Here is a 14549-nt window from a genome sequence, read left to right on the forward strand (position 1 = left end):
CTATTTTAGACCTCCTATAAATTTCCCTTCATCACCTTAAGATAGAGTGCAATCTGATCCAGAATTACTATATAATTTTGTCACATTTCAAAGCTATTAATTGTATATATTGACATAGCTATTGGAATGTACTTGTGGTACTGTCTTGCTTGCAATGAATTAGGGGAGTACCATCTGTAACCAAAATGTTGATGCTCACTAGGAACCTCTAGGCGCCGCTTGCGGTACTGCACCTACTCATCTATGTTAGACCTCCTATAAATTTCCCTTCATCACCTTAAGATAGAGTGCAATCTGATCCGGAATTAATATAATTGTTTTGCCACATTTCAAAGCTATTAATTGTATATATTGACATAGCAATTTGAATGTACTCGTGGTACTGACTTGCATGCAATCCATTATGGGAGTACCATACCACTATGAGCAAAAGTTTGTGATGCTCACTAGGGACCTCTAGGAGCAGCTTGCCGTACTGGCAGTGCTGGTGCCTTGCTTACTAGGGACCTCTAGTAGCAGCTTGCAGTACTGGCAGTCCTCACTAGGGACCTCTAGGAGCAGCTTGTCGTACTGGCAGTGCTGGTGCCTTGCTTACTAGGAGCAGCTTGCCGTACTGCACCTACCACATCTCACATTTATATTAGACCTTCTATAAATTTGCCTTCATCAGCTCCACATAGAGTACAACCTAACCTATTCCGGAATTAATATAATTCTTTTGCCACATTTCAAAGCTACTAATTGTATATATTGACATAGCTATTTTAATGTACTCGTGGTACTGTCTTGCATTCATTGCATTATGGGTAGGGTGGATTTACCATATCTTCAATGTTTATGATGCTCTCTAGGGACCTCTAGGATCAGCTTGAGGTGCTGCAATGAGACATACAATGCTGGTTTCTGGCTCACTGCAATCATTTGCAATGCACTAGGTCTCACATTACTGAAAGTATGAGCTATTGGCGTTGCATTATTTGCAACACCAATACCTCAAACTATCGGTAATGCAAGACCTATTGCAGTGCAAAAGCTTGTTTCTGCTCTTCTTGGCACTGCCTAGAACCGCCCTCATGGGTTAGCGCTCTAGTGGCTAGGTTTGATGGAATCCTTGCTCTTCCATTTAAGGAAGGCCATTCCGTGGATGTGCTGACGGCGCGCCAAAGGCATGCCTGTCTGCACCTGTCCGTGGCCAGCAACAGCCATGCTGCTCATCTTGCCATTGATCAGAGCAGCAGATATCCCAGAGAGGCTCTCCTTGCCTTGAATACGATCCCCTGCTTCTCTCCGAAGATGTTTTCTCCCCCTGGAATGGGAAAGCATGCTCACTCCTGTGAGGTATGTGGCTTAGTCTTAAATAACAGTTACTTCTGAACGAAGGCTTATTACTCGTGATCCGGGGTGTTTTCACTCCCACCTAACACAGTATCTGCTCTGTTGCAGATCGCAGTGGGTTATAAGGCCTGCCTTATTAACTGCAGGACCCTAGCCAAATATTAATCTGCTATTTTCCCCCTACTGGCTAACAACTCCTGGGACTTTTATTTTCCTTATGGAAATATGGCTGGAATGACCGCTTTAACCCAGAACTACCCTTTGCAATTCCACTAGGCTATCGCATCTTGGCGAAAAACCGTGGCGGGAACAAGGTAGGGGGTGGGGTTGCTTTTATTTTCAAATACACTTTTGAAGCATTTACTACACCTATAAGCCAGTACGGAAACATTTAGGGTCTTGTTTTGCACATTACTCACTCCATCCTTCTCTGGCCTGTTGGTGTATAGACCTCCAGACTGCCTTAGCAGCTGCTTTCCTGCTGTATTCGACATCATTGAACAATACTCTCTACAATATGTCAATCTGACCATTTTTGACGAATTTAATGTCAATGCTGGTGATCTCATCTCCACCATAGCCCCCAAGCTCATTCAAACATTGGCTGGTGTTAACCTTATCCAGCATGTCCAGGCACCTACCCGTACGGCTGATCATATGCTTGATCTGATCTTTACCATTAGCATGCAGTTCAGTGATCCGGAGCATCTGATCACTTCAGTATTCCACTTGTGTTTTAGGGCCCCTACCCACAGACTAGGATCGCCCCTTCCCCGGAAATGAAAAGGAGGTTGCAGAATCTGTGGGAAGAATCCCTGGCTCAGTACCTCAGTTACTCTCCTCTGATACTACAAGGAATAGTTGAATCTGACATTTTGCTGTTTGACAGTTGGATCTTCAATTTATTAGCCCACCTGTTCCTCTAAAAAGTATGTGGCAAAAAGATGGAGGCCTTCTGCACCTTAGTTTTCCTCAACCCAATGAACGGAGAAAAGCATGTGCAAATAATTATAGCACAATTAGAGGAAATTGTATGACTCCAATGCTAAGACTGTCTCTAAAACGGCACTTAGGAGCTTCTGCAAAACAAAACCTGCAATGCTATGAAAGAGTACTTTGCACATCATATCAAGATGGCAGCTAATTATTCCAACAAAGTGTTTAAAATAGTGAATTCCTTTGTCTCCCCTGGAGGGGCCAAAACTGCTATCCTCCCCTCAGCCGAACCCTGCGATGAGAAGATTCAAAATGCATACTCCACCTTTCCAGAGTCACCAAAGGAGGCTTTAGCTTTTGGTTCAGCTGCTGCGGGGAAGGCTGAAACTAACCCCTGCGCTCCCTCCTGTCTCAAGGCATTTGTGTCTGATTTGCCCCTATTTCAGAAGAATGCTCTTTTTTTTTTGTTGAATTTTTTTATTGATATTTGCAGTAAATCACAGCCGTTTACAATCAAATGTATCTTATGTCTTATCAGATCTAACGTTATCCACACCATTGCCACTCAGAACATCACATATGTACAGATTCATTCCTCCGCAATTCCCCACCCCATGAACAGTAAAGTACGTAAACAGAAGAATGCTCTTTGAAGGAGATACTAAAATGAAAGCCTGGCTCCCCGGATGATGTTTGCCCGCTGCATGTTTTCAGACTTAAGGCTGCAGACACAGATGTGTTTGGCAATTACAGGCCTCTATCTCTCCTCCCAGCTCCTGTAAATCTTTTTTAAGGTAAATTAGCTATTCTACAAATGAGCACTTTTGTGGACGCCAATTCCATCCTTCACGAATCTGTCAGACTTCCATGCAGGATATTGCATGGAGACTGCTCTCCTGGAGGTGGAGGAGTTTGTCAGGGAAAATCTGGACAAGAAAACACCTGTTATTGTGCCGTTTCTTGATTTGTCTGTGGCCTTCATCACAGTATCACACTCCATCCTTTTGAACAGACTTAGCGACCTTGACATTCAGGGCAAGACTCTTTTATTGGTCAAAGCTTTTATGGAGGGCAGATCCCAAAGGGTGTATTAACACCCGCTTTTTTCATCACCTAAGCCACTGGTATGTAGTGTCCCGCAGGGTTCTGCCCTGAGCCTGCTCTTGGTCAATGTTTACCTTTTCCCCATGGTGGATCTCATCGAAACCTGGAGTGACAAGGTAGTATTGTACGGCAGTGACACCCAATTTCTCTTTTCGTTCCAAGACAACTCGGAGGCAGATCTTAACATTTTTAAGGAGTCCCTCAGTGGAGTCGCGGCTTGGATTGAGGCAAATTGCCTGAAACTAAATTCCGATAAAACGGAAGTCTTGCATTTTAATCAGATTGGACCCCGACCGGCTTCCCTATGGTGGCCTGCTGAACCCAACGTTCCTCCAAATGCAACCTCTTCAACTGGAAATATTGGCATCATTTTCGATTCCACGCTCTCCTTTGCCTCTCAAATTAATCAAACCTCGTTGGTCTGCTTCATGAAGATTAAAATCTTAAAGATGTTTCTTCATCTGGTTCCTGAGGAAACTAGAAAAACTGTAGTTCATTCTATAGTTGCCTCTCGCCTGGACTATTTTAACAATCTCTACCTTAGTCTCCCTGCGTATCTGATTCGTTAATCCACAATGCAGCGGCCAGACTTGCTAGGAGAGTCCTTCACCGCTATCACACCTCTCCACATCTGAGACATCTGCACTGGCTCTTGGTGGAACAGAGCATTAAATTTAAAACTCTGACGCTGGATTTCAGAACTCTCCATTGATGCCCAATGCTACTTGTTGAACAGACTGGCCTCATATACTCCAGAGATGGTACTCTGATCCAACAATAGCTGCTTCCTACGGATCCCAAATTTCTTGAAGACACTCCATGGAGGTAGCTCCATTACTGTACATGCGGCCAAATTATTGAACATCCATCCACCTAATCTGCTCTGGGCTGAGTCTCCAGTAACCTTTAAAAGGCAACTTAAAACCTGCCTATTTGACACTGTTTAGCTTTTATAATGCCACGGCTATCCTTGCATTGTCTGCTTGAGCGCTCGGATGCTTATGTTTGAAGCAGCTGTGTGCTTTATCAAGTTATTGATTGAAATATATGGTTGAAAATTGACTAATGTAGCATTTCATTTAAAAATATTTTTCTTAGACTTTCTTTCTAAAAAAATGTATGCATTGTCATGCATTGTCCTGTTTCTCTCCTTCCATTCATGAGTAAAATGACGCAAGGATACATCAACACTAAGCTTATAGGATATCTTGAATCTCATGGCATCCTCGATCCGACCCAGTCTGGATTCAGATTTAATCATTCTACTGAAACTACCCTTATAGGTGTTACAGACCACATTAAACTGGCACTGGATAACAAGGCAGTGCTGCTAGTTTTGCTGGAATTAACAGCCACCTTTGATAATGTCTCTCACTAGAAGCTCATTCACAGACTAAGAGAGACTGGTATGCAGGGTCAGGCATTAAAGTGGCTTGCAAGCTTTCTGGGCCAGCGCACTCAAACGATCAACCTGGGTCCCTTTCGTTCACGCACCTTGAAGCTTACCAAGGGGTACCCCAGGGTTCTTGCCTCAGCCCCAACCTGTTTAATGTGTATGTGGCCCATCTTGCTAAAATCATTGGAGAACATGGATTCACTCCCTATTCGTATGCAGACCGTATCAACGTACTCCTATCTTTTGCTAATGACAAAGACTCAACTAAACATCTATTTGCCGAGGGTATGCAAGCAATATCTGGTTGGATGACAGAAAATTTCCTCCAGCTGAATGCTGCCAAAACTGAGATCTTGCTATTTGGCACTGCTCAAACGATTTGGTCCCCTGACTGGTGGCCTACTACGCTGGGTCCTGCCCCTGTCCCGCAGCTTATGGCTAAGAACCAGGGGGTCTGTCTGGACCACTCTCTATCTATGAGAGACCAACTTATGGCCACCTCAGGCTCCTGCTATCACACTGTGAGCCTTCTCCGTAGGGTGTTCCAAAGGTCTTCCCTTATTAGTCCGCAGGACCCTGATCCAGGCCCTGGTCATTAGCTGGCTAGATTATTGTAAAGCTCTCCTTACATCGGCCAATGAATCCCTTCTAAGTAGAATGCAGGTGATTCAGACCGTTGCCGTGCATCTGGCTCTTAAAATGCCTCCTAGAACCTCTTCCCAGCCATTGCTGAGGCAGCTTCACTGGCTTCTTATCCGCCAGAGAATTAAGTTTAAAATTTGCTGCCTAGCCCACAAGGCACTTCATGGTGGAAGTCCGAGCTACCTGGCGGAAAAATTCAAGTTCTACCTCCTGGGCAGATCGCATCGTTCACAGGGTAAAGGGCCCCTTGCCGTCCCCCGCTATAGAAAACTCCGAACAGCAGGCAAAACCTTTGCCTATCTAGCACCAACATATTGGAATTCATTGCCTGTGGAGCTGCGCAAGTGCTCCAATCTCCTCCTCTTTAAGAAACTTGTTAAGACCTGTCGTACACCCTTTTTGCAGCGCAGAGATACTCCTTCAGGGGCGATTCCAGCGCTTTATAAATCCCATACAAATACAAAATGTATGACCTAACATGTAGATGACATATTACATAACCTGCTTCTGCATTAGTACCTTTTTTAAATCAGCTGTAAGAACTGGAAAATCCTTCGGGTGGTAATTATGCCTACTGTATGTTTTTGACTAACCATTGGCCTTGTTAATGTTTCGTTTTTTCAGAACAGTTTATATATTGGTTTACAAATGCTTATTAAAATTGTTATTTAGGCATATAGATACTTAACATATGACGTTTTAGACCATTTTTAATTCCACTTCTAAAAGAGGTCCCCCTACACTAGGCATGTTAGCTTAGCCTTCACTCTTTTACTGCAGTTGTCAGACCACGAAATAGGTATGCATGTCTGATCTTTCTTAAAAATCGCTGTGAGCGCCTGTAGCACTATGCTCTCTTAATTCTGCTGCTCATTCTATGCACGTTTGTGAGTTTTTTTTATTGGAATGTTGCTCTAGGTATCTTTCGGCAGAATTGTTTATAGGGAGTGGTTTTCTCTGTTTTATCTAACAACTGCTAATATTGTTCTACTGCCATGATGTTATTGAATGCTATGTATCTCAGTTTTACTTATTTATCATATGTTATTTTTTAATTGTGACATTTGCTGTGTAACTTTTATGTATGTATGTCACATCTGAATAAAGTCTTTGAAGTTTGTAATATAGCATTTTATTTCAAAATATTTTTTCTTAGAGTTCGTTTTTAATAAACATTTATATGCATTTTTATGTATTTGGTACAGTGCACAGGAGGTGTTTGTGGTATCCCATCGCTACTGTAGGTGATAGTTGAGCCAATTCTGTTTTTTTTACAGAGAGAAAGGACCCTGGGATAAACTGAAGGCTGTTTTCCTTACCTTCTTCCAGGGAGGTGCGAGGGTTTATTATGACTATTATGAATATTACCTTGAAAAAGTACTAGAAGCACAGCTAAGTGATTGCCAAGTAGAAAATCAAGTCCATCCTCAACAATTATTATTATTATTATTATGGAGTTTTGTAGAGCGCATGGTTACGCACCCCGGCGTGTCCCCGCGCTGAGAGGAGAAGCAATAAGGCAGCCCGTGCAAGAAATCATACCAGTGCATTGCGGAACAGGTGCGTTTTTAGAGCTTTACGAAAACGGCTTTCTGAGGATTCAAGGCGCAGCTCCAACGGTAGTAGGTTCCATTTTTTTGCTGCCAAAAATCTGAAAGACCTTCCTCCCATTCTGGCCTTTCGAACTTTGGGGATGGTGACCAGTCCAGTGTCCGAGGATCTGAGCGACCGCCCAGGCCTGTAGGGAGTGATGAGATTACAGAGAGGAGTAGGTGCCTTACACGTGACGATGCGGTGGCATAGGCATAGTGCCTTAAAGATAATCCGCTCCCCGACGGGTAGCCAGTGGAGGAATTTCAAGGCCGCTTTAGATGATGTTCTTCTAGGAAGCCTCAGTACCAAACGGGCAGTAGCGTTCTGAAGAACCTGGAGACGGTTGAGGGATTTTGCTGTCACACCCAGATACAAAAGATTAGAATAATCGAGTCTGGATGTGACCAAGGCATGGACAAGAGTCTGCCTAGCACTGACTGGGAGTAAGTCAAAAGTCTTCCTAAGACTCTTGAGTATGCCGAAGCAAATTCCGACCACCCGATTGATCTGGGCCGTGAAGGAAAGCTTGCTGTCAAACACCACTCCCAAATTTTTTGCCTGCTGACAAGGTATAGGGGTAGGTCCAAGGCAGTCCGGCCACCATGCCGATGACCACACATTTGGTGCACCTCCTATCACGAGCACTTCCGTTTTTGACCCATTCAACTTCAGGCAGTTGTTAGACATCCAGGATGCAAGCTCCTGCATGCAGGCACTGAAGCTGGATGCAGCGGCGTCAGGAGCCCGTGACAGTGAGATGATCAGCTGTGTGTCATCGGCATATGACACTAGTTGGAGATCGTGTCTTTCCACAATAGTGGCAACAGGGGAAACATACAGGTTGAACAGGGTGGGGCTAAGGGCAGAGCCCTGAGGAACCCCTTGGTTGAGAGAGAACATGCGGGAGTAATGATCTCCCTGTCTAACCTGAAAACTCCTGTCAGTGAGAAAAGACTGAATCCACATAAGTGCCGAACCAGTAATACCTCCTTTGTTTAGACACTGTAGCAAGGTGAAGTGCGCTACAGTGTCAAAGGCCGCACTGAGGTCAAGTAGTATAAGAGCCATAGTGTGCCCTTCATCAGCCCCTTTCCTAATGGTCTCGGTGGCCAAAAGTAGCGCAGACTCAGTAGAGTGACGGGCCCGGAAGCCGAACTGAGTAGCGTGAAGCAAGTTGGCTTTGTCCACAAACGCCATAAGTTGGAGGTTGGCCACCTTTTCAGCCACTTTAGCCATATAGGGTAGGAGTGAGATGGGTCGGAGATTATCCAGCCTGTCCCAACTAAGGTTGGGTTTCTTTTGGATTGGGAGTACCACAGCTTGTTTCCAGCTTTGTGGTACGCTACCGAGGCCAAAAGAAAGGTCCAAGACCTGACGGATGTAAGGTTCAAGGATCTCAATACTCCCAGCCAGAAGCTTAGGAGAAGCCGGGTCTCGTGGGGATCCTGACGTGATTGATCGACATACTTGCTGAAGCTCTATCGAGGAAGGGACAAGAAAGTTGGTCAAGCTGTTTGTTCCTACATCGACTGCTTTACTCTCCCTGAAAGCTGTACCATTTGTTTTTCCTCCTGCAAAGGTGGAATATATAGTGGCCACTTTGTCCGAGAAGAAGGTAGCAATGCGATTACATGACTCTTCCGAGACTAGTGACGGGTCAGTCGAAGAGCCACAAATGGCAATCTCTTTATAAATTTTAAAAAGCTCTTTAGTGGAGTTATTGGCATCAGCTATTCTACCAGAGAAATAGTTGGTTTTGGCACGCCTAATTTGGGTGTGGTATTCTCTACGTTTAGCAATATAATTCTGTTTTGCTTGATCCAGATAAGCCAGTCTCCACTGTCTTTCCAGATGTTTACAGTCAGCTTTCATCAGACGTAATTCTTTGGTATACCATGGGGCGGATTTCTGACACCTGCTATGCGGATTCTTAAGGCATAGCGGGGCAGTATCATCTAGGGCCTTGATTATGCGAGCTTCTAGGTTCTGTGATGCAGCTGTAGCATCTACACCTCCTGGATTCCCACCTTTGGTAAGAGCAATGTCAAACTTGGCTTTAGAAAAGGCAGTCCATTTGCGACTCATATATTTAGAGTTAATGCTCTTATAGTTATGGCTAGGAGGGATGCTCAATGTAAAGGGCACCAGAAAGTGGTCAGACCAAGAGAGTGGAATGGGGGGGTGAATTTCAATTTCTTTCCAGTTCATAAAGATCGGATCCAATAAATGCCCTTTTTGATGGGTGGGGGCTTCCGATTTGATCTCTAATTGAAGAGATTGTAATTGCTGACTGAGATCAGTAGCTCCTTTATCCAGAGGGTCCTCCCAATGGATATTAAGATCCCCTAGGAGCATAAATTTGTCTCTGCGTAGAGCTGTCTCAGTCAGACTCTCAATAAGGCTATTAGAGAAATGAGTGAAAGGGCCTGGAGGACGATAAATCAAGAGGCCCTTCAATACATTTCCATCATTAATCTTAATAGAAAAAGCCCCCGCTTCACTGTCGGCAATGTTCAATAGTTCAAGCCGGCAGTATAGCGGGTTTTTATAAACTATGGCTATTCCGCCGCCTCTGCCCACAGTTCTATCTAAGCGTGACATGGCGTAGCCGTTAGGTAGAGACGCTAGTATGTCAGGCACGGAATCAGAATCAAGCCAGGTTTCAGTAAGGAATAATAAATCCAGCTTAAGGTCTATGAGTAACTCATAGATATCGAGACTATGTTTTCGCAGTGACCTAGTGTTCAGTAATCCACATAGGAGTCTTCTATTAGTAATCTTATATGCAGGGTCGCTGCGCCAGTCATAATGACACTTATTACATATGGAAGTACCCTCTGCCTTAAGACTGTGGAGACAACCTATATCGACAGGTCGGCAGAGGGCATGGAGTTGCTGGGCAGTCCAGCAGATAGCAGGACTATTTTGGACAGGGGTTGTGGCCCCTGTCCCCGGCCGGCCGCGGACGGGCGCAGACGGGCTTGCCTTTGGCGCGCCTTCGGCGCGCCAGCGGCGCGCCCGCTGCGCGCGTCCGCTGCGCGGTCGCGGGGGCATAGTCCTAAATAGGGTCTAGCTAGAAAGACTAGAGCGCGACCCTCGCTGTTCCCAAGATGGCGACTCTGTGTGAGCAACCGGGACTCACGGACTGCTCACGAAGCTCCGACCAGCCCAACAGTGCAAGATAGCAGGAGAGATCAATTAGCAGCAGGTAGGGTGACAATTAATTTTAAAAAACAGTAATTTTAAAAGCAGTAATTGTAGTTAGTAAAAACGATGTTGAACAGCCTCACGGCGTCGCGCAATTACACTAGCACCCGGCTCAAGCCTCAGGTGTCCTCTAGCGCGGTCTCGAGAACAGCGTCCTAAATAGGGTCTAGCTAGAAAGACTAGAGCGCGACCCTCGCTGTTCCCAAGATGGCGACTCTGTGTGAGCAACCGGGACTCACGGACTGCTCACGAAGCTCCGACCAGCCCAACAGTGCAAGATAGCAGGAGAGATCAATTAGCAGCAGGTAGGGTGACAATTAATTTTAAAAAACAGTAATTTTAAAAGCAGTAATTGTAGTTAGTAAAAACGATGTTGAACAGCCTCACGGCGTCGCGCAATTACACTAGCACCCGGCTCAAGCCTCAGGTGTAGTGGAAATGAATGCAAAGGGCAAAATGTTTTGCAGAGCTAACCAAAAAGATTATGCGCAGAGGCTTAGTCCACTTGAAATTTAGATCTGGAATCGATGTCAAGACAAAAATGTCATCTGAAAGAATGTATGGACCTCCAGTGGCTTCCATTCATAGGTCTGTAATTGACAGTGTGTCTTAATAATGCTATAGTAGCAGCTCTACACTTTGTTGAATGTGTTCTTGGCCTACCAGACAAGGACTTTTTGGCATTACTGTAACATAATAAGACACAGAAAACAATCCATTTAGAAATGGACTGCTTTGCATTGGCTAATCCATTTCTTGTACAGCTAAAATTAACAAATTGATGGTCAGTTTATCTGATGTCTTTAGTTTTGTCTAGACAGAGTTTTAGAACCCTTTTATTTCCAGGGGAATGTAAATTCCTTTCATCTGACGTAGAATGATTTTGGAAGAAAGTTGAAAGGGAACTAGTTTGTTACATGAAAATCAAACACTGCTTTTGGAAAGAAACCAGGGCGAGTCCTGCTACTTTGTCTTTATGGAAGGTGTTCTATTGTTCCTTACTGGAACATGCTATACCTATGGGCTTAGGTTATGGCCACTAGAAAGGCTGTCTTCCGTCTGTAATCCAAAACTTGTATTGATCATTGCTGTTTGTTTTTAGGGCACTGAACATGTTCTCATGCAAATCTCGACTCATCTATTCTTTTCAACTCACTGTTATACAGTGACGATACAGTGACCATTTGCTGAAAACCTTCCTTTCGTTCTAGAGTTGACCCGTGAGGTGACAGACACCCAGATGCCCCATGTTGCTCCAGTTATTCTTCCTGAGATGTACAAGATCTTTACAATGGCTGAGGTACGTGTAAATTACTTCATTGCATTTATCTGTTATCAAGCACTTTCACCAAAGCAGCAATCAAATTGTAAGCTAATGGTGCAATAGTTGGGTAGAATAGTTGTAACTGGCTAAAGAGATGCTGAGGGGAGAAAATGCCGCGAAAGCTAACATGTTCTGTGAGACGTCACAGCAAAAGGGCACATAAGGAGAGTGTAGGAAGCTGGCTCTGTTTATACTGTAACAAAGTAAGGTATAGTGTGCACAGAGTCCAGGGGGTTCCCCAGAGGTATAGCGGAGGCTAAATTAGGTAAGTACTAACAGCTCTATTTGTGGTAGTGTGGTCGAGCAGTTAGGCGTATCAGGAGGGTGTGTTAAGGGTTTATTGTATTCACTTAGGTAAATATAAAAAAAGGTATACTTATATTATATTTCTAGAACCAGGACTTAGAACAGGCAAGTAGAACATGCATTCAGATGCAAAACTTTACAAGAGAATGCAATGGTGGTTGAAATTTGAATCTTCATAGGTTTGTATTTGCTTTTAAAACAGTCAAACATACATTGGAAATTTGGAGTACTTTTGGATTTCCATTTAGTTACATCAACTACTCAGGGTGATATGCCTAGATATCACGCCATGGGTCCTACAATACAAAGGTAAGTAAGACAATTTTGGGGTCGAAGCAAAGTTACTTTGGTTTCAATACAAAAGGCAGTTCAACACGGAACATTTGTGGGAAAAAAATCTTAACGTGGGTTCCTATGGAAGAAAATGTTATCGGTTTGCAGGTAAGTAAACGTCCTGCACGAATAGCTTTTTGGGGTTATAACCAAGGTTCCCCAAGGTTCAAGAAGGCACTCAAATCGCACCACCAGCGGCACTAGGGCTGCCACGTGCAGGGTGCATGGGCCCAATTTTAGCCAATTGGGCTAGGGGGCACCCCAGTTGTGGGGGAGCTGCTCTCAAGCAGACCACTCTGTCTTGGGAGTCAAGCTCCTAGGGTTTTCAGAGCAAAGGGGGTCACAGGTTGGCACCGTGTCCACACCACCAGCAGCGCATGGGCTTCCGGGTGCAGCGGGCTTAGGTGTCGGGAGCCCAAAGCAATCCCATTGAGGTTGCCTGTTTTGGATTTAGCCTGTAGGCTCGGTCCAGGAAGTCTTCCGGGAGGAACCAACAGTGAGGCAGGTAAGTTGGGGGGGCTTCAGGGTGCATTGGTGCCTTTTGAGGTCGGTTTTCACCTTACTGGGCCATTCGCGGTTTGTGGGGAGGGAGGGGGGTCTCCGTGCAGAGCCTGCAAGCAATGTCAGGGGGTCCTGGAGGGGTCGACACATGGTGGATCCGGACTCTGGAGCGCTGGGGGATCTCACTGGGACCTGTGGGCCACTCGTACTGGAGCCGTAGGCAACTGGAGAAGTGGCAGTTCGAGGTGTCTGGTTTCTTTGTCCTCAGCAGGATTAGTCTTTCTTTGGAGCAGAGCTGCTGTTGGTGGAGTTCTGGTCTTTGTTGAAGGCAGTCAGTCCTCCCAGTGGTTTTGATGGTGGCTGGCTGCAGGACAAGTCTACTTTTGGCGCAGGATCTCTGGAAACTGCAGAAGGTCCAATAGGGCTGGTGCCAAGTCATTTCTTCTTTAGTCTCCTCTGTTTTGCGTTTTCTTCCATCCTTCTTCGTAGGTTGCAGGAATCTACAAAGGCAAGGTTCAGGGTGCCCCTAAATACAACATTTAAGGGCATTACAGTGGTGTGCAGGTTGTGACCAATGGGTCCCTTCCTTTGGGTGAGTACACCCCCTATTATGCTAGCCTCCAGGTGGAGGCTGGCATGAGCCTTTCGCCAATTGGCTGTGTTACCTCCTCTTCAAGATGCAGGGGACTGGGATGTGTGCTTCACCTTGTCTCCCCCCACCTGAGGGGTGGGGTTGGCAAAAGGTGGGCACACCTCTTCCTAACTGGTTTTCCCCGCTGATTCTCAGGCCCAAAGTGGCGGGTCAGAGCCGGTGGGAGCCAGTTTCTGGGGGCAGCAAAAGGCAGGGCCAGGTAACAAAGGTGGCGGTCCTTTGAAACTTTGAGCTTTGTGGACCCAGCCCATTCTTGTGGAGAAGGCATGACACCTCTTCCCAGGATGGACTTTGTTTCTGGACCCAGAGAGCGGAGGTCCTCTGCCCAGGGGTCCTGAAACCTGTCTGGTGGTGACAAATGGTGGGTAGCCATTCAGGAAACACCAGGGCTGGCCGTTTTTCTGGGGGCATCTCTAAGATGCCCTCTGAGAGCATCTTACATTGAATCCCACACTGGCATCAGTGTGGGTGTAATCTGCGAAGAAGTTTGCTACCAAACTTATCCGGTTTCAGTAAAGCCATTATGGAGATGGTGAGTTTGTAATGACCAACTCCCAGACCACATACTCTTAATGGCTTCACTGCACTTACAAGGTCTAAGAATGGACTTAGACATTATAGTGGTACAGTGCTCATGCAAGTGTATTCTCACCTGTGGTCTAGTGCACCCTGCCTTACATAAACTAGAATGGTGTGGTGTCCAAAACAAACAATGGATTTAAGACAGATCTGTGACTGGGGGTGAAAGTTTGATTAATTCATCATTCCGTCCATCATCCGTTCTTTTTGGATTTGTTGCTCTAGGTGAGAAGGGTATGCCCAGATGTTGGTCCTGTGCTCTCTACGCCACCAGATTCAAGCTAGCCTGGCTGAAGAGGGGTGTTACCCCCAAAACTGGTCCCAGGATGCTTGTTTCTAGTCCAGCGAAGACCTGGCCTGCCAGTTTGGGCTGGACTGTTCCCATGGGGGACAGGGTCAAGACTGATTTGCATATGGCTGGGTCTAAACTATAATGGTGTGCTGTGAGAAAGTGGCTCTGTATATACTGTTCCCAAATAGGAACAGGGTGTACAGAGTCCACAGTCCCCAGAGGTTTGGCAGAGGCTAAAGTTAGATATAACCTTACTCTTTAAAGTGGTAGCTTGGTCGAGCAGTAAGGCAGTATCAGAGGACAGTGTTGTTGCACACACTCAGTCAGCAAATGGTCTCATACACTCAAT

At 45.5% G+C, this 14549-nt stretch overlaps 1 protein-coding gene across 1 annotated transcript in view; it reads left to right on the plus strand.

Moving 5' to 3' along the window:
• The window catches only part of LOC146866941 (importin-9-like), a 196108-nt gene that overhangs the window by 138467 nt on the left and 43092 nt on the right, over positions 1–14549 (plus strand). Inside the window, exon 5 of the mRNA XM_085614697.1 lies at positions 11425–11513. Within this exon, the coding sequence (XP_085470823.1) occupies positions 11425–11513 (89 nt within the window). The remainder of the gene's footprint in view (positions 1–11424; positions 11514–14549) is intronic.

Source organism: Triturus cristatus, chromosome 1_2 (genome assembly GCF_964204655.1).
Source record: "Triturus cristatus chromosome 1_2, aTriCri1.1, whole genome shotgun sequence".
Lineage (NCBI taxonomy): Eukaryota > Metazoa > Chordata > Amphibia > Caudata > Salamandridae > Triturus > Triturus cristatus.